This window comes from Pseudopodoces humilis, chromosome 1, assembly GCF_049639895.1.
Source record: "Pseudopodoces humilis isolate 2021_Gansu_Grassland_sample_001 chromosome 1, ASM4963989v1, whole genome shotgun sequence".
Taxonomy (NCBI): domain Eukaryota; kingdom Metazoa; phylum Chordata; class Aves; order Passeriformes; family Paridae; genus Pseudopodoces; species Pseudopodoces humilis.
Window position 1 is genome coordinate 127,922,920 of NC_142200.1, and position 26,679 is coordinate 127,949,598.

Below are 26,679 nucleotides of genomic sequence, written 5' to 3' on the forward strand. Positions count from 1 at the left end.
AGACTTCAAAGAAACAGAGAAGCAATACTTTAAATGCTACTAGCACCATCAAAGTTCAAGTATTGGAAAGATACTTTGTAATTATGTAATTAGCACCACTGTACTTTGAGTGGAACTGAAGTACCTCAGATCACAGGGAGAAGTTCCTACAAAAGATGTGGATCACTCTTGATTTAGTGTATGAGGTAGTTTAAACCTTTGGAAGTCATGGATTTAAACTTCCTCTGTGGAAGATATTCAAAGGCCACAAGTGGTGCAAACTTTCATGACTTTTTATTTTGCTTTTTTTTTCTTTACAAAGGTTGACATTTCCCAAAACAAGGTGTTAAATCTTGAAAGACTTCCAAGTCCATTTGGGGCTGTATTAAATTGCACAATGCTCCAATCAATTCTTCTCCTTCTCTTTCGCCCAGAGTTTAAGCAAGTAGATGAACAGAAGAAATGGAAGGAGTCAGCTTTCATTATAAAAAGAAATGACAAGAGAATAATTTGGGAGAGGCTTTAAGTTAATTTTAGTTCATTCATTTAAAACAGACTGGGCCAATGTCCAAACCGAATTCTTGGTCAGCGCCGCCAATATCCAAAGGTGCAATGTCAAGAATGGGCAAGCGGGATGGCTTATTTGTTCTGTATTCAATGATTGTTTTGCCCCATTCGTTGTTCTTTCTCTGTAAGAGAAGATTGATTGCAATTGTTATTGCATTGTTCACAGTATTAAGAATTGTTTCATCTGAATGGGTAATTTCTGAAATAATTTAATATGAATTTTGCTTCTATTATTTGCAAATAAGATACCCATATCCAACTATTTAGATCTCCTATACAGAGAAAATATTTACTTGAATCTTCTGTAGTCCTATGTGATGCCCTATGCTAACTACCATATTAGTCACACGGATGTTAGATGTAGATCCTAAGAGAATCCTGCCTGATTGTGCCCCTCCCATAACTTGTGCACTGTTTTCTTAGCAATCTTCTGTTTACATAGAATTTGGATCTAGTCCCTCTGAAAACCATTTTTTTGGCCACATGTACAGTACAACATAGGATTTGTTTGTAACCTCTTCCTTCCCACATGTTAAGGATCTGCCATGGTCGGGTTTGTAGGCTACACATCTTCACCAGTAAAATTTTGCTAGTTTTTCCAATAATCTAATTCTTAATTGAAGCACAACTCTATCCCTAATCACATGCTTAGGCCGGGGCAGTCACCATGCCCGTGGTTTCTGCATTACTTACAGAGCAGCCATCCTCGAGAACACTGAAGGTGAATCTGCTGTTGCCTTCAGCTCGTAGTTCAACATCGTTGGATCCCTGCAGCACAACAGCCTTTTTAAGGTTGCCAGTTTCTGCATCCATGTAGGCAATGCTGTTCTTGCAGTGGTAGGTGATGTTCTGGGAGGCATGGTTGGCCAGCAGACGCATGAAGGCGAGTTGGGTGGCCATATCCTTTGAGGTCACTCCTTCACTGTTGTATTCAAACTGAAAAACAGATAGGAACCCAGTCAGTTGTATTGCTGGGGAAAGGAGGATGCTTGTAATAAAAATGTGTGATAGCTGCTCTAGGCTCCTGGTTTCAGCTAGGGTAGAGTTAATTTCTTCTCAGCTGTTGATACAGTGCTGTGTTTTGGATTTGGAATGAGAATGGTGTTGAAAGCACACTGATGTTTTGGATTTTGCTAAGTCATGATTATCCTAAGTCAAGGACTCTTTTTTTTCTTTTGTGGCTCATGCTCTGCCGGTGAGGAGGTGTGCAAAAGAAACTGGGAGGGAGCAAAGCTGTGGCAGATGACCTAGGCTGACCAAAGGGATATTCAACACTATAAAAAATCATACCCAGTGTACAAGCTGGGATGAAGTAACCCAAACAGGCGGCCAATCTGGGTTCAGGAAACAGGCAGGTCTGGTACCAGTCAGCAGCAATGTCATTGTGCATCACCTATTGTTTTCCTTTTCATTATCATTATTATTTACCATTGTTACTGTATTTTATTTTCAATTATTAAACTGTTTTTATCTCAGCATGCCAGTTTTACTTTGATACTTTGATACCTCACCCTTCTATGGGGGTGAATTGGGGGGAAGAGAGAGGGAGTTGGGCAAGCGGCAGTGGTACCTAATTTCTATCTGAGTTTAAACCATGACAGCCAGGAACTTTGCAAAAAAGTATCACAAGTCTGCAATCACTTTTCCATTGCCACTCCAGAGCTAAAGATCATAAAACAGAAGTAGAAGGAGGTACACTGACAACCAGACATTAGTGGATATAGTTAAACATGTAGTAGAGTTCTGTTCCAAGATATGGCGTTAACAGCTTATATGGATTCAGAGACAAGATCAGATACACTCAAGGAAGACAATCTACTGTTTCCACAGCTACACACAAACAATCCCTGTCTCAATAAAACTGTGAAACATTTTTTGATAGAATTTTGAAACTTTTTTTAATATAATAGTCTGTAGTACAAATATTTTCTTCACTCTCATATTCTTTTTACAGCATCTACTTTCAGCCACTCTAAGAAACAGGACCCTAGACTGCTCTGATCCAATGTGATTAAATCTCATCTTAGATGCTTCATCACAATATCAACTCAATTTTATTTAAGAATGATGTAGTTAATCTCCTTAGCTGTACAAAAGTGATGTATTTGCAATTTTCTGGGACAGTGTCTAACATGCAACTAGTAGTTCTTGGTTTTACTAGCACCAACAATTCTGAATGTCATGGTATGCACTCAGAATCTCTGATGTGTAATATAAATATCTTTCCAGGAATAGTGTTGTATGCATTTTATGTAACAAATATCAATTTAAAAGACTGATGTTTTTCTTATTTTTTCAGACATTTCTCTGGACTGTCTTTATATGTACCATGTTCTAGTCCAGGCTTCCCTTTGCAATAACCACTAGTCAGTGTGAATTGGTCCTTTGCAGATATCAAGAAAAGCTAGAACGATACTGAGAAGTACTTTTAACAAACTGATCTAAACTAGAATCAGAGCTCTATACTCTTGAGATAAAAGGTAGTTGTTTTTTTATTTTTTTTTCCTTAAGAACTTAATTTATCTGTTTGCTTCCTGAGAGTCAGTGCATTGGGAACTCTTCAGACAGTGCTGTAGGAAACAATCACCCTGCCATACCTCACTTACCTGGCTACCACCATTGAGTGTTTCACCAAACCATATGTGCTGCTTCTTGTCCTTGGGATTCTTGTTGATATACCAGTTCTTAGCAGGAATATTGTCAGGGTTGGCATAGATGCAAGTCTCACCATTGGAAAAATCACAGTATGCTCTAATGGCATCTGCAGTGCAGCCTTGGTTGGGATCAATCCAGTAGAAGCCTGTCATTGAGGGAAGAAATGTGAACAGTGGTTCACTCAGCATAAACTTTGCATTCAGTTCATATTCACTTGTCTGATATAGGAACTCAGGCCATAAATATCACAGCTAGGTGCAATATTAAGGTGATAAGTGGGATACAGATATTTTGGATTATTAATGTATAAGGAACTGTACTTGAAAGCAAGGGTTAAATATTTTTCTATTACTTTGGAAAATTATTGCAATAATGTGCAACAGTATCTACAAAGAGCTTTTTCAGGATGTAACTGTATCTATTTTCATTGGAGGCTGAAAGTACTTCTTCACTGGTCATTTAGTATGTTTTCCACGTGGCCAAGAATACCTTCCATTGAAGAAAGCTAATGCCCTGGATGTGCTCCCTGAGCCAGAAAGAGCAAACATCTGGCACTAACATACCGCTGCTCCATTCTGGGTGGCTAAGTCTGAGGTCACGACAGGTGCGAGCTGGGTTCTTTCTGGAGCCTTCTGGGGTCAGCAGGGTCTCAATTTGGTTGTTAAGTGTTTTCAGAGTGGCATCAACTTCATAATCCTTGGGTCTGAGAGAAGGCTGATCGGCCCGGTAGTACTCTGCATCAAAGCCAACTTCATATCCACCACCATTGGGGCCAGGGGGGCCGGGGGGACCAGGAGGACCAGGAGGACCCTGAAGTTTTCAAAGGCAGCAGACAAAAAGCAAAGTTAGAGATATGGTGCTTTTAATGAAATGCTTCCATGCATGCATAGTCCTGGTTAACTCCTGACACCCTCAGCTCTAATAGGAGGCAGCACACGTGGATTGCCCTGTGGTGACTGCTATGGGTTGAAGCAGTGGAAGATGCACAGTGCAGGACTACCACACTTCCTTTGTGTATTTTCCCTCTGGCCATAAGGAGTGAACAAAGCCTTTTAGCTTTGTTAATGTTTAATGTCTATTAAACATTTCCCTAATATTAAATACCTTTTTTTTCAGAAATAAAACCAGGTGCATTATTAAACTGCTAAGATTCTGAAGTGATGTAATAACTAGGTTTATAGTGTAACATGAATGTGTTAGATCAACAACAAAAAAAGGCTATACTCACAGCAGGACCTTGGCTACCATGAGAGCCACGCACACCAGCAGGGCCAATAGGTCCAGGGAGACCATTGCGACCATCTTTACCAGGAGGACCAGAAGGACCAGGTGGACCCTAAAAGGAAATTCAAACAGTTTAAATGGCAGTAAAAATGCTAAAAACAGGGTTTCAGATGGATGGGAGCATATATATAGATTGCACAAAGAGAGTGGGAGTTATTTGAATATATTCTGAAATCCACATACCCTTGGGCCAGCAGGGCCAGTGTTACCAGGAGGACCTTGATCACCATGTTGGCCCTATTGGGAAAGATACACAGTCATCAAAAAAAGAGCAGTGGAACATGTTTGTGTTTGCTTGATTCGAGAGGGAACTGTATGTAATGTGTGTTTGGGCTCAGAGAATGGGAATCTAGGGCTAGTGACATTTATTAGTGGAGTTAGGGTATAAAATACTTGTTCTGGGAAGAGAGAAGAGAGGGCATCAATATACATTTAAGAAGAAAACTTATAAAATTCTTTATATTACATATATACATATAAAATAAAATTCTTTATATTGTTTCTTCTGATCTTCAGAGAAGGCTTTAAAATAAAAGTCAGAATTTCTAAAGTTGGTACCCTAATTTAAAGGGAAGAAAAACCACAAATTACTTTGGCCTTTCTGAGATCAAAGTTTTACAATTTCTGGCCAAAATAAGGAATAATGCTAAAACAAAGGGATAAGAATTTTTAATTCTTTGCTAGCCAAATGCAATTGAGCTTCAATGGGATCAATGGTATGCCAATACCATTGGTAATGCCAATACCAGAATTTGCCATTTTGTACAAAAAAGGTGAATGTTAAAGAGACTGTTTATGACTTCAGTTAAAAAGTCCTGCAGAGTGGAGTAAGTGGTATTTACATGCTGTATTGTGCATATATAATTCCTTGCTAGTGTGACCTTATTTTGTTTTTTTTTTTTTTGCTCTTTATACTTATTTATTTATTTATTTATTTATTTATATGTATATAAATAAAACGCTGAAAATAATTTACTTACAGCAAGACCAGGAAGACCCTGCAATCCATTGTGTCCCTTCAAGCCAGGCAGACCTCTAGGACCCTTATCACCAGGTAGACCTTTCTCACCACGTGGACCTTGTGGGCCCTAGGAAGGGATATAGGTGTCAAAGAAATAAATTAGAAGGTTTCAAGAACATACTCCTGTCCAAGCAAGAATTAAGTGTAATATTCTACATTAAGCCATATCTCAATGTATATAATGGACATACCCTTAAATCACCCAGGAAGAGTGCCAATCTCAAAAGCTTCAGGATTGATCCCACAAAAGAGAATTCTGAGATTCTAAGTTCCTAAATATTTTCAGGTCCTTAAGCATTACTTTTTGGGCCCCTTGATCATAGTTATTGATAAAGCATGTTTTCTTTTCTTGCACAAACGTGATAATGTATTTAAAAATCAGACTTACAGCAAGACCTCTTGGACCAAAAGCACCAGCAGGACCAACAACACCAGCAGGGCCCTAAAACAGGAATAGACAATACATGTCACTGCTTTATATTGCTCTAATGAAGGTTCCATGCTCAACGCATCTCTGGAGAAAGTGAAGTAATTATCTATACATTGTAGAGGTGGGATGTACTTTGTATATATGTATATATGACAGACAAGTCTTAGTCCTTTTAGGCCTTAATCCAGAAGGCTAAGGTATATCATCATCTCATTGACTTACGGGTTCACCACGGTTTCCAGGCTTTCCAGAAGGACCAACTTGGCCATGAGGACCAGGAGCACCCAGAGCACCACTGGGACCAGGATTACCAGGAGCACCACGCTCACCCTGAGAACAAAGGAATGCAACAGGAGACACGTGGTATTATTACTGACTTATATATATTGGAATATTTCTTCCATAAAAATGAAGTAAAAGAAAAAAGAAACAAGTTACCTTGAAACCAGGAGCACCATCACGGCCTGGAGGACCATCATTTCCAGGATTGCCCTATGAAAATACCGTGAAAAAAGTTACTAAATTCCATCACCTTTCATCTCACACAGAACTGTGTCTCAGTCTAATTGCTTACAGTGAGAGTAAGAAGATATTGAGATAGGACAATATAAATTTTAAAGACAAAAAACCTCTTCCTTACACATGCCATTCTCAAATGCCTTAAATATACTAATGTTCTCAGAAATGGTCTTCAAATATATTAGGTTTTAAAAGTTAATAAGGGAAAAAATTACTGGGCTTTGCAACACTTCTCTAAATGAAAAGCCTAAGACAACAGTGGTCTTCAGTAGCTTGCACTCTTTTAAAACTGAGACTTTCTTTTTGGATGAAAAATGCCAGTGGAAGGAAAAGAACCTAAACAATAGCTACAACTATATTACTTTGTTGTGGTACATTACAAGGTTAAATGCTTTAATTTTTGAATGTTAATTTCACTTCAGCACTTATGCTGTGTCAAAAAACCCCTTTTCCTTCAGAAAATTCCAGTGAAAGAAAGTTTGGGATTTTTAAATTATTATTCTCTGTTCTCTTTGAAATCTTGCAAAGTCTCTGCAAGATTTTTATTAACAATGTATTAACTACACTTCAAGTTATCAAATAAGCTTCCCTGATAAGGCTGCAATTTTTATACTTTCATGAAAGATACATATGTTCCCCACTCCACCTTTCTTGGCATTTAAGTAAAAGTGAAAAGATTCTGGGAGTGACTTCAAGATGTATTTCAAACACAATTTGTGCTGTAAAAACTCTGTCACCTAGTTGGGCATAGGAATCTGTGTCTACAAAAATCCTGATACAATTTTCTCTGAAGACATTGTACAAGTTTGCTAGCAGAACAGCCTCCAGTTCCATCCACTTTTCCCAAGTATTTGTATTTGGATCAGAATAAAGGAAAAGCAACCTGAAGAGGATAAAAGACAGCTTACATCACGTCCAGCTTCACCAGGAGCACCATTTGGACCAGGAGAACCCACAGGACCAGAGGGACCACGGGCACCAGGAGGACCAGAAACACCCAGGGGACCAGGTTCACCCTAATACAGGAACAGTTGTAAGAAAATGTGACATTATAATACAACACAAACCAGTCTTACAGAACTTTTAGCCTTATCTAAGAGCAACATTTCTCTGCAATGAGTTTAGGAATGAAAAAAAGAATCAGGACACCAGAAACATACCTATCTATATCAAATGTTATCTTCATTCTAAATGTTACTATTAGAAACCTCTTAATATTTCTGACATTTCTGACATTCAGAAATTTGCTCACTTTCAGACAATTCTGGTTTGTCTGCAACAAGCCATAATTTCTTCCATTGATCTAGGTCTGGTAGGCTCATATCCTCTGTTTCCATCAGCAATAGGAAGAGCATAATCTGAATCTCCCTGGCTTCCCAGAAGATGGGACCTCATGGGTATGGGGTTTTTTTAAATTTTTTATTACATGCTATCTGTTTAAAGCAGTTAACTAATCATATACTCACTGTTGCTCCAGAGATGCCTGGAAGACCACGTTCTCCCCGAGAGCCAGGCAGACCAAGGATACCAGGAGCACCAAGAATACCCTGAGGACCTGGGGCACCAGGAGGACCCTATGACATGAAGAGAAAAATATTTATATTAATAGACAAAAATAGGTGTAACATACATACCAAAAAATGACACTGAAATTTCATTCTCAGTTGCAATTTCTGCAGACCACAGAAGAATTTTCTATAATTTTTTGTTGAGTAACAATTGTAGTATTTCACACAAGTGCTTACTTCAATAAGATAGAAACATGTATGATTTTTTTAAAAAAGCCAGTAATTCTGGATGTGAAAGCTTAAAGGTACTTAAAGGTAATTAATTTATTTGCATAATTGTAAGTCAAGCTGTGAACAGACAACTTTAACCTTGTAATTCCCACAAATCAGAGTTTTTGATGCAGCTATGAATTGAGATTGTTCTACATGGACATTCACAGGTTTCTTCTTTTTCTATCCATGAGGATCAATTTCAGAGCAGAAGATGTGCTTCCTTTTCTCAGACTAAATATCAATTTCTTCTGTAGTTAAAGATACAACTTACCACAAGAGAAAAAAATAAATAAAACCCTGACCCAGGGATCAGGTTCACTTTTTACGGCATGTTTGTCAAGCATGCCTATAAACAATTGCCTGTGTCTCAGTGAACTTCTACTTAAAGGCTTTGCTAAATTTGTGGATGAAGTAGAAAAGCCTTTCACAAACACCGAAAGTATTTCAGAAGCCATAACATTTACATGAAGAGAAAAATATTTAATGAGATGTGATACTCAGTAACTTACAGCAGCACCAGCCTCTCCAGATGGACCTTTCTCACCAGCAAAACCAGGTGGGCCAGCAATACCTTGTTCACCAGTGCGGCCAACTGGTCCAACATCACCACGTAGACCTCGAGGACCATCTTTGCCAGCTGGGCCAGGAGGACCAGGGGGACCAGTGATGCCCTAGGATTGAGTATGAATATGATATTGTTACAATACAGACCTGGGGATAACATAGATAAATTTCATTTTAAGTCCATGTGAAAAAACAGTCCATTGCAACGAGCAGGTCATCACCTGCTCCAAAGCAGCAACTTCTATTGCTTTGTTAGCAGTGGAAAGCTGGAAGCAGTAGAATTTTTTGACTGCTTTTTTTTTCTTAACTCTGGGGCAGGTGAAAGTGGCAAAATTTGGTGGGAAAATATAGATCTCTCTCTTGTTGGAGACATTAATTGCAACTATAAAATCCATGAGAAAAAAAAACAAACAGTATCTTCCAATTCAAGAGGATTATTTGCTTTGGATACCAGGAGTTAAAATTTATTTAAATCTAGAGTATCTAAGAAAAGAAATGCCTTTTGGTAAAGATTGGAAACACCTTTGAAAAGAAAAAAGACTACCATGTCAATCTCGAATAAGAATTTATTGCTGAAAAATAAAAAAATATTCACATTCCAAAACAGTGTGCTTGCCCTGCTCAAGACAGGGGCTAGAATTGCAGGTACTTTAGAAAATGTAGACATAGGATAACCTTAACATTCTTCTGAAGATTGGACATGACCTTCTTATTCCACTCCATCGGGGGTAATTGCATAGCCATTGATTTGAACAAAAGCAAATAAACACAGATTTTTTGGAAATGGCTGGGTACTTCAAGACTTCCAACTTCAAGGGTTGGGTACTATGCCTAGTGATGCTTGATGGATTATGAAAACTCACAAATTAAATACATAGGTTGTACTCTGGGAGTTTGAACAATTAGATTTTTTTCTCATCCAATTCTATAAGGGTCTGAGGTTATTCCAGTGCAATTACGATTCACATCAATGAAACAAAAGTTAGGATTATCCCTAAGAAATGTCTGACTTATCTCTCATTAGAATTCTTCATTAGTTACTTACCGCAGGGCCAGGAGGACCAACTCTTCCAGCAGCACCAGGGAAACCAGTCATGCCCTAAAAACAAATTTGAAAATGAAGATTAGGTTTAATCTTTTCATGAAAAGCAACAATATCAGTACATAAAAGCCTGAAGACTTACAGGAGGACCAGCATCACCACGGGGGCCAGCAGGACCAGCAGCACCAGCGGGGCCCTAAGTAGAAAGGATTGAAAAAGAGATGGATCAAGCAAAGACAATTAATGCTCCCTAATTAGAATAAGGGCTCAGTCTCACTATTGTGAAAGCTAAGGGTAATTTTTACACCAGCAGGAGGAAGACTGGGCCCAAAACCATGCTGCCTATCCTGATAATAGGGTATTAAATTTTCACAGACATTTTAAATTGGTATCATAAGGCCTGAGAAAAGTTGCATAAGGCATTTTTGAATCAGATTAATTTCCTTGCAAATGTTACACACATCTAAACAGATCTGGAAGTCAAAATGTGAAAGCAGGGCAAAATCATCAATTCCATCAATCACTGTGTGACCAATACAGCCACATAGTGAAAGATCCTCGTATTGTTCTATTAAAATTATACAGTAAGTAACCCAAGCCACATTATCCTGCAACACTTTGGGGTATTTGAAGTATGTGAGTCTGACTTTCTGCATCATTTCAACCAGTTCCCCAGGTGTCAGCACATGAAAAGCCTATGTGTAAATGGGTGCATGGACAAATTTGCACACATGCTTCTGGATGACTGAGTCTACAAATCAGACGGTGACAGCACATCCCATCTTTGAGATAAAAGTGCCAGTGTCCTCAGCTCGAACTTACCCACAATCACACCCTGAATGGTCCAAGATAGAGTGATTTTGCTGATCTTCAGAGCAAGTTGAAAATTAGCTATTATTTTTCTCTTCATTTCAGTTCCAGACTCATGATCTGAGCCCACATAAATAGATTGATAAAATTTACATAATGTGTGAAAATCAGAATGGTAACTTTTCTCACAGCCTAGTTTGAAGTTTTGCTTCTTTCTTTAATTACCTTTTCAGAATTCAAGGCTTTCAGGCTATGTATTGCTTGCATGGCACAGTTGAGAACAATGCATTTCACAAAGACAATTCACTTACTGGTGGCCCAGAAGCACCAATTGGGCCAATGGCACCTGTTGGTCCAGTTTCTCCCTTAGGTCCTTTGGGCCCACGCTCGCCTTTAGCGCCAGGCTGACCAGCTGCACCCTGTGGGCAGAAAAACAGACAAAATGAGGAACTGAAAACCTTGCAGAGGAAACAGAGGAAGGTTATGGCATCAATATGAGAAAAGTGCAAACAAAACTCACAGGGGGTCCAGCAAATCCACTGGGACCTACAGGACCAGGTTCACCACGTTCACCCTAGAGAGAGGACAAAGAAGAGATGACTGGTTAGAATGGTCTTTAAAAGGCCAGTTTTCTGAACATCATGTCTTTGACACAGGAATAATTGCAGAAATTGCTACTTACAGGGATACCACGGGCACCAGCAGGACCAGCAGGACCAGCAGGACCTCCTTCTCCCTAAAAGACAGCCCAAAACATTTTGACACTGGGAAACAGTCTTACTGCAGCCAGAACAGGATTGCTCCTATGGTACAGATATATAGAGTGAGTCTCCTTGAGTCTCTAGTGCAGAGAATGTTACTGAAAATGTTTCTGGTTTAGGGGTACCTATAGGGTCTGCCCTATATTAATAATTTCTAATGATTCTCAGACAGCATAAAATATAATTCTGAGCTAACATGTGGTTATTCATCATTGTATCAAAACATCCTCTCACAGTGCAAGTAGGATTGTGGATTTTAACCTCAGCTGGGAAAAATTCAGCCCAAGGCTGAACCAGAATCCTCTTCAGATATAACCCACTGCTGTGGAGATGTGCATCCTCCTTCCTGCCCTTTTAGAAAAAGGTTTGGGATCCTATGGCAAGCTTCACTGAATAGTCCCAACAGCTTCCTCAAACTGTATCATCAAGGCATTTTTTCATTCAAAGAGTAGACCAATACAATTACAGACTTACCCGATCACCAGCACCACCAGCAGGGCCAGGAGCACCAATGGCACCAGGGAGACCCTATAGGCCAAGAGACAGCACACGGTTTCAAACAAAATGTAAGTAGGACCAAACTACTTTAAATAAACTTTCTCCTTCCTCCTGGAGAAAGGTATGTAACTAACTTTCTTTCAGATGCTCTCATTATAAAGGATACATGATTTTATAAAACAAAATCTATTCAGTTACTTTCCTTCCTAAAGTATGAATTCTAAGAAAGGCACCTGAAATCTCAAATTAAGGATAGTCTTGTGTAACTTTGCAGGCTGCCTTTATAACTAGCTGTCTGGGCTTAGCCCATTAAATTAAAGAGGACACTGTCACACTGAACAGCTGTGCTATGTCTGTGCAATGCTCTGCTCATGTAATTTCTCTGCTTGGATGCATGAGAAATGATCACTTTTCTCTCTCTCTCCCCCTGAATTCAATCATCCTTGGACAAGAGGCAAAAAAACTACATTGATTTGTATCAAAAATGAGCAGATATAAGCAGTAATGCAATACAGTGAGAAATGCAAGCTCTGAACATCCTTCTCAGTTATTTAAGTTCTGAGGTGTAGCAAGGTTAAGTCAAGTAGAACCAGAAGATACTTACACGAGCACCATCTCTTCCTGTTGCACCTGTATCACCTCTCAGACCTGGGGCACCCTGGAATACACAGTGGGAAAAATTGTATTGGTAGTGAACTCAATAGTTTGTATGAAAGAAGTCTTGAGCTGCTTGCTGAGTATCTGTACATTACTTAGACATCATACAAAAAGCTTATCATGCTAGGTTTTCTGGAGAAATGAGCATTGATTATTATTTCATTCTTATTGATGAGTAGGTACTGACTTGTAAAATGAATGTCTGGATGTTTTGGCATGCTTTTCAGAATCAACCTTCTGTCATGGGAAACCTTCTTGGTTTCTCCCAGGTCCCAAGAATTTTGAATGGAATTAGAAACTGAAAATCTAGCTCACTGAAAATGTCCATGCATATTACAAATGATGCATATAAATCCCCCTCAAAAAATCTCTTTTATTTTGGTCAATAGATGTCCATTTGTAAAAATTCTTCTAGATTTTCATGTTATACTTTCTATATGAAGCAAGAAAACAGCTATTAAAAACAATGATGTCATATGGACAGACACATAAAATGCCACGTTTCATATAACAAAAAGTTATTTTCAGGCCATCACTGGAATCAAGAAATCAGATCAGCACTCTGCTCTCTCTCTTTTTTTCTTAATACAGCCTAGTGTTCTGCATTAATCTGCATGTTGATACATAGGGTTTTTAAAAAGTTTTAGGATAGCACCTTATAAAAGACAGTCAGTCTGTCAGACCAACAAAACCTTTACTTGCTGACTATTGAGTAATACAGTTTTACTGTAAATAAAAGTCACATTGTGATAACCTGCAGGTTTTTCCAAGTTAATGAAATTTAGGCATCTCAAACCCGTGCATACAGTAACAAGCCAGTTGTCCATCTTACCTTTTCACCCTTGCCTCCTGGAACACCAGCAACACCCCTCTCTCCTGGGATTCCACCAGGGCCAGCAGGACCAGGAGCACCAGCAGCACCAACATTGCCAGGCTCACCCTAGCAGCAAGAGCATATCATGTAAGTCAGGGTCAAGTCACTCACATAATGGGGAACAAAATCATCATTACTATTCTGCCCACCATTCTACTTGGTTGCAAACAGCGTGAGTAGTAACATTTTTGTCTTAAGCTATTGTATGTGTCTTACTTTTCCAGCTAGTGAAGATGATAGATGTGAACAGTCTCTCTCCTATTCTGTGGGATCCTGAGGTTTTAGGTCCCTTTTCCAAATTAAACTTCTGTAGAATGACTAGCCATGGAAATCCAGAAAACCAAGACCCAGATTCACTCAGCACCAAGCCAGCATCACATTTGCTAGGGGATCACTTATTATTTCACTTTTATTTGGGGGAAAATATTGCTTACTAGACACAAGAGCTTCCTGTGTACAAGTTGGGTGTGGGTATAAATAGAAGTCAGCATGAATTTTGGTCAGAATCTAAGATCCTATGTCCAAAAAGAATAACAGCATACCCAGCTGACAACCTGTATTCAAACTGACTTCCCCTCCCATCATCTGCAGTACTAAACATAAACCCATTTAACATTAGTGTGGACTAGCTGGGATGGAACTTCACCACTTGGAGAGAGGTTTTGGATTGCATTCATCAGGAATTCAAGAGCAAGGCACTGGCAGCTGGAAAAGGCATACCTTGTTACCATCAGGGCCTGGTGGGCCAGAGGGACCACGGCTTCCAATGGGACCAGCAGGACCAACAGCACCGCTCTCTCCAGGAGGACCACGTTCACCCTACAGGAGACAGCCTGATCTGAGAGCTTCCTTGAATTGTTCTGTAGCTGAAAGCACTGGCTAGGCACCATGACAATGTGACACATTTTGATCTGAACAAACTAATCAGAGTTGTGCAGCTATTAACTAAATTGGTCACAAGAACTGGCTCTAGCTTTTGACACAAAAATATCAAAATTAAGTAATAAAGTCTTGCATCATGACAACAGATGACAACTAAACTATTAATACTTCTTGAATATGGATTTTGGCTACTGTGCTTGTTCTGTTAACAGTGTCTGGCATTCTACTGCCAAATGGAGATTCTGTTTTAGAACAAATAATGGATTCTAGTGAAATTAAAGGGTTAGTAATTGGCAAACAATTATTTTTACAGTGGCAGATGCCTGGTGGCAGGGGAATACAGGTAACACCTCAAGCCTACTAATGTGACCTGTACATTGTAACAGGTAGAAGGATAAATTCTGAATCATAGATCTGGAGACATAGAAATAGCCAGAAACTCGATTTAAATGCACAACAGATCTATCAAAGATAGAAACACTAGTTTTACTAAAGATATCTCAAATTATCTCAGTGTGATCAAGCTGGATATCAGTGAATAATCTGATAAGGCATAATAGAGTTTTTAGTTATGCTGGACAATTTGGAATTTGTGTAAAAACTACAATGTGATCAAAGAACTGTCTTAAGGGGAGATAGCACACCAGTAGAAAGCACCAGTGATGCAACAAATTAATTTATATTGTAGAGATGTTCCTAAATTATTTTTTTTCCCCCACATTTTGTTAATTACAGAGAGGGAGAAAAAGAAGAAATATGCAGAAATCACAAAGGTGGAAGCATTTGTCAACAGGACAAAGGACTGGCAGACTACACAGGAAGAAGTGAATAACCTGATAGATGGCTGTAACAGCAAAGGGATAAAATTCAAGAGTGCAAGTACCAGACCATTTATTTAGGTACCAAAACTGAATTCTGCTGTAAATGGAGGTTTCAATGGAGAAAATGACTGAAAGGGAAAGGTAATAGGCTAGAATATGTCACAGACGTATAAAAGGAAAATGTGATCTGGCACAAGCAGTGGGGTATTTTTAGGAAGTGTTAGTTTTGTGTATAAAGCATCAGTAAGACCTATTTTGAAATACACTGAGGGCTGGATATGTGATGCTTAGGGCAATCTAGAGCAGAGGAAAAAACTGCTACTGCTATGACAAAGGGAACTAGGCTTGGATGCACAGGCAAAATGAGAGTTTAGAGCAAGACATGGTTTCTGATACAGACTCAGGGCACTAAAACATAGGGAGCAAAGGTCCTGTTTAAACTGGTTGAAATAACTTATAAGAGAGAATGGGAATACTTGTCACTGGATACATTTAATCTGGAATTCAAAAGAAAAGAAGAAGCAACAAAAGTAGGTTAAACATCAGTCTCTTTAGAGGCAGATTTGGAAAGCAAATAATTAATTGAGCCCTTTATAAACTACTACTTGCTCTACATAAATGGAATCTTCCTGTCATGCAGGAAGGTGTCCACACAAAGCTCTTTGAGGATGTTCACTGACACTTCAGAATTAAAGGAGAAGCAATACCTTCTAATGACTATTCCAGTTTCTGAATTCAGCTTACTATTTATTCAAAGTCAGTACTGAGGAGCTACGAGCTGCCTAGCAAGGGATAGTAAAACTGAAATGGTCAGGCTAGGAAGGTCTGTGCACAGGCACTGCAGATGAAAACTCTCATATTTGTCAGGCCCCAGTCCTTTATCATCCATAGTCTCATTGTAAGGTTAATACAGGATATCATCATTTGGGTAATATTCATACTTATACAGAAGTTTACAAAGACTGGCAACTATGTTAACTCTAACTCAAATACCCTAACACCTGCAAAGAGCAGAGAATATTATCCTTCATTCCTGGGAGTCTGCTGCAATACGATATTCTGTAACAGAGAAGAGCTTTCTGCCTTGAGGAGCATGGAAATGTATATAGTTGCTATTATTATGGAACACTTCATTAAGTGTGTTTATAACACATTATTAAGACAGTCTGTACCAGATTTCAAATGAGTTACTCACTCTTGGGCCAGCAGGACCAGGGACACCAAATTCACCATGAAGACCCTAGAAGAGAGTAGATAGAGTGGTAAAGTTTATTTTACTTGCTTAAACTGTACTTTGTTTCTTAGCAACAAATGGAAATTCTCAAATTACAGAAGCATATTGAAAAGTTTCAGACAAATTTTAAGACAGTCTATTACATACATGGAAATAAGCCCTTTTCCTCCAGCTGCACAGTATTTCAGGGTACACATTAGATAATATTTTTTCATCTGAAGAGTTAGTTATTAAATGACAAACTTTTTTCAGGTAATGTAAATGTAAATGCAATGTAAATGGTAATGTAAATGTAAATGTAATGTAAATGCAATGTAAACTCTTTTACAGGGACACAGATGTAACTATAAATGTCAAAAGTGATTATGATGCAGAGAATGCACAGTTTGCAGACTACATCTCCCACTAACTATGCAGCAGCTAGAGCATGAATCACAAATGAACCACCGCAGTTGGATGCCATTGTACATTCCCTGAAATCAGCTGAGGTACAAAAACATAATTGGAGTAGTACAGGTTAGATTGAACCTTGAAGATTTTGAAAGAAATGTGAAGAAAAATATTTTTCATGTACTGTCTCTTCTGGGGGAAGAAGCATATTTAATTGCTACTCAAGGCCCAAAAAGCAAAGGACTATCTTTGGTCTGTTTCATACCAAAACTTTGAGAAAGGAAGTATGATGCAAGCTCCAACGCAAAAGGGACTATTAAAGTTTGCATGTTACCCTGATTGCTTTGTTTTGGCAAATAGATTCAACAGGCTCTTGCTTATTTGAGGTTAACAATAATAGGTTAAAAACCCTGAAATTTTTAACCCTGCCATTGCAAACAGAGCCCTCATGCAATGCCTGCCCCATCCATCGAATGCTGCGTCTGTCACTCACCCTCTCGCCTGGTTTACCAGCCTCTCCAGCAGGACCCGAGGGACCTGGCAGACCCTGAGTGTAAAGAAACAAGAATACAAATATAGTTAAGGCAGAAGCTCCTCATGCTTTTGGAAATGTAGATAAGATTGAACAGAGCACACAGTTCCTTACCTGGAAGCCAGGAGGGCCAGCAGGACCTGTTTCACCTTTTCCACCTTGGTTGCCCTGGATGGAATGAAAAACAAATTATTAACTTGGAAGAAGGAACACAGGGAAGTGGACTTAAAACTGGGAAGTCCCATTAATGAAAAGTAAATCACAAATTGGATTTGTGTGGAGGCTGTTACTTACAGTGACACCAGGAGGACCTTGAGCACCGTTGTTTCCCTCTGGACCAGGAGCACCCTATATATGTTCAAGTAGAAAGCTATTATCAAAGTTTTGATTTGATATGAGCAATATCTCCAAACAATTATGTGCCAGTTATTGCAGCACATTCATACCTAAGAAAACTTATTTTGGAATTACAGAATATAGAAACCTTGCTGATAGCATTTTTCCCACAGCAGACTGGGTTTTGGGTCCCTTAAAGGGAAGAATTAGTAAGTTTCAACTATCAGTAAAAAGTTGGAAATTTACAGGATGAAGTAGAAACCATATACCATGGTCTAAGAATTAAGGACAGGGAGTGCTATATTTTCTTTTCCATAGGATAATAGCCCATGATTAATTACCCAACTAATACCCAAGAAGGGGAGTTTCCATTTATCCATTAAGTAATAGCTCCCACTGACATGAGGCTAAAAAGAATGCATTCCCAAGGGCTTTTCTAATTTCATCATCTATTCATACTTGCACAAGCCAATGTAATCTTATTACAGAGGTTTGGAAAATCTACTTTTTTTTCTCTCTGCAAGGTGATAAAGAAAATATATCTACATACCCGTGGGCCAGCAAGACCAACATTGCCTTTTTCACCAGGTTTGCCAGGTTCACCCTGAAGTTGAAAGAAAAAGATATAAAAGTTAACCAACACTTCATATTAGATGCAGCTTAAACGACTAAGCAGAGACTTATACTCTCACTGCCAGAAGATTTACTGTAATATTTCTTTAACCCAAATTAAAACACACACAACCTCCATCTGTCTTTTTGGATCACTTAGATTAGCTCAAAAATAATGAGCTAAAAAGAAAAGTCTTTTCAAAACTCGATGCCTTTGTGTTTTGTGTAATTGATGGCACTCCTCATAGTATCCTATGCAATACACTACATTTTTGCACATGTTTGTATGTACATCAACACCCAAGCCCAGGACATGTAAAGAACTCCACTGAAGTCACTGGTAGCTTTTATCCTAAGATGAGTGAGCTTTGTGTAGTGCTCTATAAATAACAATACTCTGGAACTGGTTTAATAGTCAAACTTGACAGAACTTTTACAGATGTGAATATACAGACGTGATAAAATGGACATGCTGAAATCATAAAATATACATATATTATTCTAATCACTTCAATGTCAAAATATCCCTCAGCTAATTAAACTGCTTTTTCCTTTCTTTAATCAGATTTTAGGTAACTGGAAAATAATTTTAAACAAAACTCTTGAATGTAAGCAGATGTAAGCCATCTGATGAGCAGCAGAGGAGAATACAGGGAGATGTGTTAGATTAATGATAGAGTTGAGAACCTACAGATTAGTCTGGAAATACTTTCATAGTAATAAAAAGTTTCTGTACTGTACTTACAGTGGGGCCTTTTGGTCCAGGGAATCCAATGTTGCCAGGCTCACCTCTATTACCAGCTGGACCAATTGGCCCAACTCTACCATCTGCTCCAGGGAAACCCTAGAAAAAGAAATCATACTATTAAATGGCTGAGGTAGTTTAATTAGAGCTCAGCTTTAGGAGAAATATGTACTGACAGGGAGCAAATGTCATTTAACTTTTCACCATTGTTGATACATTGCATGCTCATGCATCCCTCCCTTTTTCTCCTTTTTGTAAAACTCTGTATTGATTTTTCCCCTTCCAGGACACAGGCCTGATCTGAGACCCACAGAAATTAATGGAAAACTTAACACTGATCTTCTGAGTAATACAATAGAAAATCTTCCTGTTTTCACACAGCTGTGTTAGAGCTCAGTGCTCAGATGTCTGCTTTATACAGTTGTACTTCATTCTTTCCCATGCAATGAGGGAATAAAAAGCAAGGTACTTACAACAGGACCTTCCTTGCCAGCAGGGCCTGGGCTTCCAGGCTGACCTGGGAGACCCTGAGAAAGGAAAAGTTTCATGTTTTTAGAAGGAAACCTACTCACCCAACACATAACCACCATTTTTTCTAATGCATACACACACACACACAGGGGTGCTAAGTTATCAATGTACACTTTTTAAACAGGACTGTAGGTGCTATCACATTTCCACCTGAACCATACTGACTGTTGATCTGGTGGTGCGTGCTCCCATGCCAGATGAAAATCAGTATATGGAAGTACCTAAATTATTTTAGACAAACTAATTTAGGCTCTGCTTTAGAGGATAGTGTGTTTCAATGTTTGCATATGCCTAATACTCATATGTGCACTGCAAACTTTTCACTTCACAGGGTAGGGTAGGAAGAGAAAGAATAAGGAGTATAAATATAATGAGATGAACATAATCTGACTGCAGCCAACACTACTAAAAGTGAATGGCTGGTTTCAGTGAAATAATTTGCAAAATAAAAAAGAAATAATTGAGATCAGCAATTTCACATCATTTTAGTAGGGTCTCCTTTCCCTTGAGTTCTTTAAAGAGAATACATACACCTCCATTGTGATCATAATGATCACACTCTGTAAATAATCACAAGTGAAAACCCCTTACAGAAGTCAATGCAGTATCCAGTACAAGAGTACAGTGCTCCATCCCAAGGCAATCAAATGCTTCCCTAACAAAAGTAACTCCTTTCAACAAACATTTTGATGCTTCTTAATCATTCCTAGTGGAGTTTTTCCAATTGAGTGGTAGAAGTGCCCTAACTGTGGTTAACACATGTTGAATTTATGCAGTTGGATTTCCAAATAATTTTGTCCTTTAAGTTATTATCTTTCTATGTAGTTCAAACTTAATCCACAGAGTTCAAACTTACTCTTGGACCCATAAGACCAGGCTCACCAGGACGGCCAGCATCACCATTAGGACCCTTAGCACCAACAGGACCACTAGCACCACGGTTACCAGCAGGTCCCTACCAAAAGAAATAAAAATAAAATTAGGCAGAAGTAGCAAAAAGCATTGCACATCTGTATATAAAAGGTGGTTCAGAAATAGTGACCCAGAGAAAAGTCTTACCATGACACCAGCTCTGCCATCAGCTCCAGGGAGCCCACGAGATCCAGGTACACCCTGCAAGTCAACACAAAACAAATCAGAAAAGAAGGGAAAGAAATAAATCTGTTCTTGTGAGGTGTATAGTGCCTACTAGATTTCAGCCTTCCAAGCAGGTCTGCTGAATTTGAGGTAAGCACAGCTTAAGTACACAGTGTAAACAGGTATTGTGAAAGGATCTCTCCATTTCCTGTAGATTTGCTTAAATTCTAATCTGTTTGTATTATTTTCAGTGTTCATTATTACTAATAGTGGCTCTAGCCAGCAGCTAGGAACCCACAACCTGTCCCACACCGTTCCACATTCCCTGTAGAGAGATACCGACTCTGAATTCTTTATCTCTGCCAAAAAGCAATATGGGGAAAGCACTGCCATTTTTCTTATTATTTTCCTGTGAATTCTTTTCCTTCACAAAAGCTACATGCCTCCTGAAGTTCATGAAGTGGCTTTCTCAGCTAGTGAGAAGTTTAGTAGCCATCCTTGAAGGGACTGAATTGAAAGCTTTTTCCCTCCGTTATGTGTGAGCCTATTATCTGTTTTAAGCAGTTAGATCCCATCACAAACTTTTAAGAGTAATAAGATAATTCACTAAATATTACACAGTGGGTAAATCAAAGCAATCTCTGAATACTTCAGGGATAAGTAAGCATTAATGCAAAGCAAAAATGGGTTTGGTCCCAACTAATCAAAAGGCTAAGGATTGAAAATTATCACTGCTTAGCAGCATTAATGTAAATTTAATTACTCATAATTATTTTATTTGCCTGTGGGACTCTAAATTGATTACCACTTTTCTTTTTACTTCTGGAACATGAAAAGAAAACCTACTCTCAGACCAGCAGGGCCTGGGGGACCAGCAGAGCCAGGTTCACCAGGGCTGCCTCTCTTGCCTTCCTCACCACTAGGGCCAGGAGGGCCAGCAGGTCCAGCAGCACCCTATTTTGGACAAACAGAGAAAAAGAAAATATCAGATGTGGTGTTGCAGATATTATCAGGCCTTGGACTGAAAAAGCCTTCATATTTTGCCATACTTACAGGCTCACCCTTCATACCACTTTCTCCCTTGGCACCAGCGGGACCTGGTTCACCCTGGAGTCCGAAACAAAAAGAATTAGGCAGCATTCCAAAAATCTCTCCTCTACCTGGAGAGCTTACTCATGAAACAAAAAAAATATTTTATCATCTAATGGCATGCTTCCCTCTACTGTGAAAATGGTCAATGAACACAACTGTATTTTTGACTTAAATGGCACAAAACCAAACATGTTAAAGATACTTAGGAATGACAGTAGTGAACAATGACACATTTAGGTAGGGCTGGTTCCTCTACTGAGGATACCCACTGAGGGCTTAGTTGTGAGACTGCTGCCACATCTCTCAATGCTATCAACATGGACAGAACTTCACAGTCATATAATATTATACTTTGTTGGAAGGGACCCACAAGGATCATTAAGTCCAACTACTCCTTGCACTCATAGGGAGCGCAAAGTGAACCTTTTCAGTCTCAGCATCTAAAGCAAGTAATGAGATACAAAAATTAACTAAAATGTTCAATTATAGTGCATCAAGAAAAAATGTCTGCACTATAACATAAATATATCCAGAGGAGATCTTTTACAACTGTGGACACTGCGTCTGGTTTCCAAATACATGCAATTTAAGAGGTCACTTACAACAAGTCCTCTAGCACCACTAGGACCAGCAGGGCCAGGAGGACCAAGAATACCACGGGGACCAGGCAGACCAGGAGCACCAGCAACACCAGGAAGACCCTGTCCAACAGAGGGGGAAAAAGGTATTGTGAACCCATCGTCTTTTCTGCTGCATTAACTGAATTGGGTTTTTTTTAGAGCAAATACGTGTGAGCGCAGTTGTACTTACAGCTGCACCTTTAGCCCCTGGAAGACCATTAGCGCCGGGGTTGCCCTGTTAAAAAAGGTAACAATACCAGTTAGTTCAGAATCAAAAGTGCACACATCTGACCATAGATAAAATCTGGCAAGTTACTCACTGGAGGGCCAACAGGACCACTAGAACCAGGAAGTCCAATCTCTCCTCTTGGGCCAGCAGGACCACTAGGACCAACATTACCAGCAGGTCCAATTTCACCCTGTTGGAGAGAAGGGCAGAACCCCCTATCAGCGTACACAGTGTTATGGCAACAGTGAAGCAATCTTGTATCAACCTGGCATGAAGATAATCATATTTGTGTATTCCCACTTCAGAGGGCAGGAAACCGAGCAGCTGAGAGCTTTTAATGGATTTTAAAGGCACTCAAGTTGGGATGTCTATTTAGGCTCCTTCTAAGGTAATGGCTAAGACAGGAAAAACAGGTGCTTACCCAGAAGGTTGACCAAAAAAATCAGAATTCCAGTCTCATTTACACCCATGTGCCTCCAGAACTGGCCTGAAGTGCCACAGGACATGAGACCTAACTGACCATTATTTTGCACTTTCAGACTGCTGTGGAATAGTGTTCACAGTGGAGTAATTGACAGAAAAATGGTTCTTGCTTTTATTTTCTGACAGTTGTATTACCTAATTTGACTACAAGAACCTGAATATAGTGACAAGTTTTCTTCAGCAGTTCAGTCAGAGTTCATCCAGGATAGGTAGACAGCCTCCTCTTGGAACTACATGATATACCCACACTTACATCTGCGTTAGAGAAGACTTAAAGGCTTTCATAAAGCTTGCCTTTTGAAAAGAATAATCAGAATGGGATCTCAATTTTTTTCTCATTTTCCCTGAAGTTAAAATTAAAGGGTCTAGAAAATAGTACTTCTTTTTCTTTTAAAAGTTGATTAAGTTTTGTCTGATACACAGAATGACATGGATTTTATGGCAAATGGTCAGCAGAATTTTTACATTAAATATATGCAACACTTTCCTCAAATGTTCTGTCCCTCCTTGGACACCAAAAATATTGAGGCTCTTACCAGATAAAAAAAGCTATGATTTGAGCTATAGGGTGAATGATTTAAATTATAGTCTGCAAGAGCAAAATGGTAGCACCCTAAACCTGAAAAATTTTAATGCAATTTCTGCATTGTAATTTCAAGGACTTAGATTGGAAGCAGCCCCATAATCAAACTCAGCTTCTTCATCCCCCACTATTTCTGTAAACTGCTGTTAACTGCTGCTTTGCTTGTTTATCATGATTTATGCCATCCTTGGAAAGGGTATGTAAGTGCACCACATAGGAAGCAGTAAAAGGGTTATGTGTCTTCCTGAACCTGCCTAGCATCCATCTCCAGCTGTGAAGTAAGGGCTATATTTTAAATTAGCACTCATATCTGATGTTCTCCAAATACAGATCAGGATGAGGATGAAATCCAAGAGTAACTAATAAGAAAGAACTCTTAGCTCATGGAGGGTGGGGGCTTTTTTTCTGCCTAGAAACTCTGGTTAGTACATTTCAGCTTCACTATCAAATGTACCACCATGAAGAGGATGTTCATACCTTAGCACCAGGAGCACCTGGGAAGCCTGGAGGACCAGCAGCACCAATAGGGCCCTGGGAGATGAAAGGGAGGCAGTTGTGTAAAGTTATTCAGTGACAATAGAAACATCTTGCTTGTTGAAGAAAACAGATTAAAAAAATGCACATTTACTTATTCCACATATTACCACCTCTGCATATTAGCTGCCTTTTGCAGTTCCAAACTGACAGATTTGGTTCACTACAAACAGTAAAGAGCCAGGTCAATGCTTAAAGAACATATGCAGTACAAATTAAGCAAGAATTGGTAAAACCCTGCCTTGAGGCCAAACACCTGAGAAAGAACAAAGGATGAGCAGAGGCAGGATGACTGATTCTACAAAGTTCATCTATTGCTGTGAGATTTATAATTACATTGGGACAAAGTTCCAACATACCAGACACTACAAGAAAAGATACACTGGTGGATTCACAGCCTTAATTTTTTAATGCATACAAAGGGTTAGTTTTTCTTCAATTATTAATTAAAAATACAACTCAATAATTAATATTCTGCATCAATATCTACTTTTTTCTTAGCTAAGATCTTCCAATTAGAAATATTTATAATAAAACCGTTTCACAAATCCAAGGTATAAAATGTGTCAGCCTGTATGACAAAGAGGAATTGGCTTCAGATGTTCTATAACCTACTGTGTTAGAGTGGGAGTACCTGGAATTGTCACTAGTTTTGCATAATCAAAAAAAAAAGACCAAATGCCCTTTAGGATATGTTTGAAAGCATAAACTTCCAGAATTTTCACTGCAATAACTTTTTTACATTTTAAATTTCAAGTGGAAAGAAGGATAAAACTTTTTTTCCTGTTTTAGTTTTAAAAAACGAGTGTTAATAACTGTTTTGCAGAGAATTAAGGCATCATGACCTAAGTATGTGATAAACTACTTCAGCCTGGGACAGACACTGGGACATCATGGAGCACTGTGCCCATTGTGAATAACAACCTATGCAATTAGCAGCTTCAGAACATTTTTCCTACAGCAACGCAACTGCCTTCATTCAAAACGTCTTCAGCTAAAATGTTTGGGTTCTCCTACATAAGATCTTAGCTGTAAGATTTTTATTTGCCTGCAATTTAACTGCCCAATCACAGATTTCTTAAATACTCCCCATGGAAGAACTTAAGAGAAATTCACAGCCATGCTTACATGCTCAGTTAAAGCACAACAGGTATCTGAAGTAACAAGGGGTATTAAAATCAACTTTGGCAAAGCAGAATCAAGTACAACTTCATCATAGACTCAGTTTTTGAAGATAGGAAGAAAAAAAACTATTAGCTGTTATTACTATTGTTCCCGTGTATTCCAGATTTGTTTTACAATTTCAAAACTATATCCTTGCACTCATATTTGTGTGACTGAGATAAATGAGGTTTACTGAAGTCAGGGGTAAATTATGGCAATGCTAACTCCTTTTAAAAAGGGAAAATCTGCATTGTATTAGCTTTTATTAGAATAGTTATTGTTTACCAGTCAGGTCAGAAGAGTTGGATCTTGCTGGCCTTTCACACTAGTTCACATCTCAGGTAAAAGTGGTGAATGAAAAAGGTCAGTGCCTGTTAGGCTGATAGGACAGTGCTGCAGGTACAAAGCACATATATCCTGTTTTGCAGGTATAATTTACAGGATGTATATAACCATCTGTAACATGTGCATGGTATGGATCTGTCAAAAAGTAGAAAGTCTCTTTAGCTTTGGGATGAGAATTATTCTGTTAGACGGTTGGAAGTGAGAATTCTGTGCAGTGAGTATTTCCCAGTGAGACGTGCTGGAAAACCTTCTCATTAAATCACCAGTGCAAACAAGAGAATATTTGGTTCCTTTGATATGGATGTGTTTAATATAAATCCCAAGGCTCTCATGATACAGTTGCGAAAGATTTGTTTCACTAATTCTCTTTGGGATGGTCTAATAAGCAACAAAGAACCATGTTAAACACATCAACACAATCAACTTCTTAAAAGCCCAAGAAATCCTCTAAAAACAGGAAGAGAAGCACAAAGCCTAATGGAACCAGGCTATCAAAAAGCAAGACTGAAACTTACAGCAGGTCCAGTGGGGCCAGCACTGCCATCACTTCCACGAGCACCCTGTGAGGAGAGAACATGATAGTTTGAAAAGAGAACTGAATATCTGAGGAAGCCACAGTAAGTGGCTGGTTCATGACAACAGACACATGGGAAGCCACTTACAGCTGGTCCAGGGGCACCTACTCTTCCTCTCTCACCAGGGAGACCACGAGCACCCTTGAAAGAAAAATTGAATGAACTTATACCTCTTCATTGAACATAGATATATAGAGATTTTTTTCCTCTGCTAAGTCATATTACTATTACATTAGAATATCTGGGTATCTGGAGTGTCAATAATGACAAATATTGAAGAAAATGCTGGCTGATGGAAATCTTTAAGATTATAATTTCCCACAGCAGCAGTGAATACTTACAGGCTGTCCTGGGGTACCGTTTTCACCAGGGGCACCAGGCTCTCCCTATGAAGAAGAAAGTTTGGAGGCTTAAGTTACTTAAGGATGCTTTAGACAGATAGTCAAACACTA

At 38.9% G+C, this 26,679-nt stretch overlaps 1 protein-coding gene across 1 annotated transcript in view; it reads right to left on the bottom strand.

Moving 5' to 3' along the window:
* Nucleotides 1-254: 254 nt before the first annotated feature.
* COL1A2 (collagen type I alpha 2 chain) overlaps nt 255-26,679 on the bottom strand; it is a 39,054-nt gene continuing 12,629 nt past the window's right edge. The window contains exons 13-52 of the mRNA XM_005518806.2: nt 26,569-26,613; nt 26,315-26,368; nt 26,168-26,212; nt 24,087-24,140; nt 22,635-22,733; nt 22,505-22,549; nt 22,297-22,395; nt 21,656-21,709; nt 21,449-21,556; nt 20,585-20,638; nt 20,382-20,480; nt 19,468-19,521; nt 18,995-19,093; nt 18,188-18,241; nt 17,596-17,649; nt 17,416-17,469; nt 17,263-17,316; nt 16,341-16,385; nt 14,163-14,261; nt 13,401-13,508; nt 12,516-12,569; nt 11,888-11,941; nt 11,335-11,388; nt 11,173-11,226; nt 10,964-11,071; nt 9,985-10,038; nt 9,846-9,899; nt 8,746-8,907; nt 7,922-8,029; nt 7,364-7,471; nt 6,375-6,428; nt 6,159-6,266; nt 5,895-5,948; nt 5,466-5,573; nt 4,669-4,722; nt 4,430-4,537; nt 3,765-4,011; nt 3,153-3,346; nt 1,240-1,482; nt 255-668 (exon numbers count right to left, since the gene is read on the bottom strand). Of these exons, the coding sequence (XP_005518863.1) occupies nt 522-668; nt 1,240-1,482; nt 3,153-3,346; nt 3,765-4,011; nt 4,430-4,537; nt 4,669-4,722; nt 5,466-5,573; nt 5,895-5,948; nt 6,159-6,266; nt 6,375-6,428; nt 7,364-7,471; nt 7,922-8,029; nt 8,746-8,907; nt 9,846-9,899; nt 9,985-10,038; nt 10,964-11,071; nt 11,173-11,226; nt 11,335-11,388; nt 11,888-11,941; nt 12,516-12,569; nt 13,401-13,508; nt 14,163-14,261; nt 16,341-16,385; nt 17,263-17,316; nt 17,416-17,469; nt 17,596-17,649; nt 18,188-18,241; nt 18,995-19,093; nt 19,468-19,521; nt 20,382-20,480; nt 20,585-20,638; nt 21,449-21,556; nt 21,656-21,709; nt 22,297-22,395; nt 22,505-22,549; nt 22,635-22,733; nt 24,087-24,140; nt 26,168-26,212; nt 26,315-26,368; nt 26,569-26,613 (3,504 nt within the window). The 3' untranslated portion in view covers nt 255-521. The remainder of the gene's footprint in view (nt 669-1,239; nt 1,483-3,152; nt 3,347-3,764; nt 4,012-4,429; nt 4,538-4,668; nt 4,723-5,465; nt 5,574-5,894; nt 5,949-6,158; nt 6,267-6,374; nt 6,429-7,363; nt 7,472-7,921; nt 8,030-8,745; nt 8,908-9,845; nt 9,900-9,984; nt 10,039-10,963; nt 11,072-11,172; nt 11,227-11,334; nt 11,389-11,887; nt 11,942-12,515; nt 12,570-13,400; nt 13,509-14,162; nt 14,262-16,340; nt 16,386-17,262; nt 17,317-17,415; nt 17,470-17,595; nt 17,650-18,187; nt 18,242-18,994; nt 19,094-19,467; nt 19,522-20,381; nt 20,481-20,584; nt 20,639-21,448; nt 21,557-21,655; nt 21,710-22,296; nt 22,396-22,504; nt 22,550-22,634; nt 22,734-24,086; nt 24,141-26,167; nt 26,213-26,314; nt 26,369-26,568; nt 26,614-26,679) is intronic.